This window comes from Apteryx rowi, unplaced genomic scaffold, assembly GCF_003343035.1.
Source record: "Apteryx rowi isolate R43461 unplaced genomic scaffold, aptRow1 scaffold_67, whole genome shotgun sequence".
NCBI classification, from domain to species: Eukaryota; Metazoa; Chordata; class Aves; order Apterygiformes; family Apterygidae; genus Apteryx; species Apteryx rowi.
The window spans coordinates 856256-859130 of NW_020450949.1; the positions used below are offsets into that span (position 1 = coordinate 856256).

General features: G+C 67.6%; 1 protein-coding gene across 1 annotated transcript in view; it reads right to left on the reverse strand.

Moving 5' to 3' along the window:
- Window positions 1–734: 734 nt before the first annotated feature.
- RNF207 (ring finger protein 207) overlaps window positions 735–2875 on the reverse strand; it is a 6016-nt gene continuing 3875 nt past the window's right edge. Inside the window, exons 12-17 of the mRNA XM_026085436.1 lie at window positions 1881–2070; window positions 1560–1745; window positions 1419–1470; window positions 1180–1297; window positions 1000–1092; window positions 735–912 (exon numbers count right to left, since the gene is read on the reverse strand). Of these exons, the coding sequence (XP_025941221.1) occupies window positions 735–912; window positions 1000–1092; window positions 1180–1297; window positions 1419–1470; window positions 1560–1745; window positions 1881–2070 (817 nt within the window). The remainder of the gene's footprint in view (window positions 913–999; window positions 1093–1179; window positions 1298–1418; window positions 1471–1559; window positions 1746–1880; window positions 2071–2875) is intronic.

Sequence of the window (2875 nt, forward strand, 5' to 3'; positions counted from 1 at the left end):
GAGCGGCAGGCCGTTAGCTCAACATCTGGGATAGGAAATTTGGGGTTGAAAAAGGTGAATGTTTTCCTACAATGACTCCGCATCTGTTTGGAGTCGGGTGTGAGAACAGCGTGCTCGAGACCAAGTACGTATTAGTACTTCTTTTTACATGAAGAAATACTTAATATGTCTAAGCTTTTCTTTTGCAGATGTTGAGCATACTTTTCATTTCTTAAATAAAAGTATCCTTGATCAAAATAATGTGCATTCACGTGCTGATTGTCGAGCGTCCGGTTTCTCAGCTACCGTCCCCTGGGCCGCCCGGCGGGGCTCCTGCGTGCGCACGCTTGTCGCCCGTCGCCCCCAGATCCCCGGCTTGCGGCAGCTCTGTCTGCCCGGGTCTGGCGCTGAGCAGCGAGAAGCGGCGCCGTTTTTCACGCTGCAGCGTACGACCGATTTACTTAACGTTCTCCTGCGTTCAGCAAGAAAACAGCGTTCTGGTAACGCTTACGCGGGTGGCAAAGGCCACGTCTGAACTCGACGCGCAAGCGCGAGCCTGGAACTCTAGACTACTTTGTCAAAAACTGAATCTTAAAAATTGTGCTTCTTTCCATGCCAGCGAGTGGATCTCTTGCAAACAACCTGGACATTACCCTACGTGTGCTTGAGAAGCTCCTCATTAAATCCGCTTTAATTAGCTAACGTTTACCTATAATGAACACAAAGCAATGGGACTCTCTCGGCATTTGGCTTTTTTAAGTTGCAAACTCTTTCCGGGCGGCGCTGTCCGTTCCGCTTTTCTGCTTGCTTCTGTAATAGTCCTTGCTTTTCGGGAGCGGGTCCTCGGCGGTGGTGGTGCCGGGTGGCCGGTTGTCCCCTTTGCTCTCCAGAACCTTCTCGCTGCTCTCCTCGTTGCCGCCTGCCGCGTCGCTCCTAGAGGGAGCGGAAAAGGGCTGGAAGTGGGCGGCGGAGCGAGGGCTCACCGGCGGCTGGGCACGGGGCCGCCCGCACGTCGCCTACCTGCGCGCCGCTTCTCCGGGCGCTGCGCCCTCGCCGTCCGTCCGGAGCAGCGTCTCGGCCCGCTCGTCCCTGGGCTCCCGGCACTCCTGCAGCCTGCGGCGAGACGGTGCGCGAGCGAGCGGCGGCGGCGGCGCTGCCCCGGGGCTCGCGGCGCCCGCGGCGAAGCGCCCGCCGCCTTACCTGGGCTCCAGGCGCTCCTTCACCTTGGCGATGGAGCGGACGTAGGGGGCGATCTGCCTGGTGATGGTGGTCAGGTAGCTGTTCTCCTGCCTCAGCTGCAGCAGGTCGTGGAGCTGGGCTGGGAGGAGAGCGCGGTGCCGCGAGCCGCCCGGCCGGGGTGCTGCCGCCCGCCTTCCCGGCGGCCCCGAAGCGTGCCGCGGGGCTGCGGAGCGCCGCCGGACCCCCCGCACCGCCGGTACCTTCGTAGATCTCCTGCTCGTTCGCCACCCGCTGGTACGTCTCCTCCCAAATCTGCAACGAGACGGGGGCCCGGGCGGCACGTTGCGGCGAGTGCCCGGTGCTGGCAGCGAGCCGGGGCGCGGGGCTCGGCAGTGCTGTACCTCCTCGAAGACGCTGCGCATCATCTCCACGGAGGAGTAGTGGGCGGCGATCTGCACGTCCATCTGCAGCGACTTCTGCAGGATCTCGCTCATGATCTCCGTCTTGATGAGCGAGTGGTGCTTGGTGAGGTCGCGGTGCAGCTCCTGCACCTGGTCCTTCAGGCTCTGGATCTCCGCCTGCAGCGTCTGCGCGGCACGGGGCAGCGCGAGTCCGCCGGGCGCCCGCGGAGCCGGAGCGCGGAGTACGGTGCATGCACGCCGAGTGCACCGAGGGAGGCTGGCAGGGGCCCGGCGGCACGGCACAGCGCGGCGCGGCCTTACCCGGTAGGTGTTCTCGTAGTTGCGGCAGTGCTGGGCGAAGGGCGAGTCGCCGCCCTCGGCCAGCAGCACCTTGGTGCTGATGTAGCGGTGCATGGAGGGCTTGCGCACCACGGAGCTGCTGGCCATGCCGTCGCCGGCGGGAAGGCGGCCGGGCACCAGGAGCGTCTTGGAGCAGGGGCTGCCGGAGATCCTGCGGCGGAGCGAGGGCCAGCGCCGGTGACGCCGGCACGGGAGCAGGCGGCGCCCGGTGCACGTGCTGCCCGGCCGCCGGCGCCGCGCTGCCTTGCCCTGTGCATCCTCATCCTCCTGCCCCCTCGTCCCCCGCAGCACYGGGGGCTGGGAGCACCACGGGCATCCCAGGACCGCGGCGCCCCGTCCCCGGGCTGCAGCCGAGGAAGATGCCGAGAGCCCCGCTCCCTTCCCTCGCTCGGCGCCCCGGCTCGGGAGGAAGCACCTTGCGCCACCCTGCAAAGCAGCTCGCGGTGCCCCACGGCGGGACCCACCGCGCTCCGTGCAGCGGCTGCGCCGGGGGCTCCCGGGGCCGGAGCCCGGCTCCCKCCGGCCGCCCCGGCGCGGGGAGGGCAGCGGAGGCTCCGCGGCGGCAGCCGCTGCCTGCGGGCGCCCCGAGCGGGTCCCTGCCGCGCTCGCCCCCACACTGCCAGCCCGGCCGCAACCCTACCGTGCGGCGCCCCGGCGGCCTCCCCGCACCGGCCCGGCACGGCCACGGCACCGGCACGGCCCCGCCGCTTGTCCCCTCTGCATGGCGGAGCCGGCGGCGCCTGGCRGGCCGCGCCGCTCTGACATCAACGGGCCTAAATATATCCCGGGCGAGGGAACRCGGCCGGGGCAGTTCTCTGAAATTCTGATAAAAATAGTGAGGGGCGGCGGGCGGCGGTGGGGCCGGCGCGCAGGTGAGCGGCACCTCGGCCCCGGTGCTGGTGGCGGTGCCAGCAGGATGGGAGCGGGAGTGGGAGCAGGGGCAGGGGCAGGGGCAG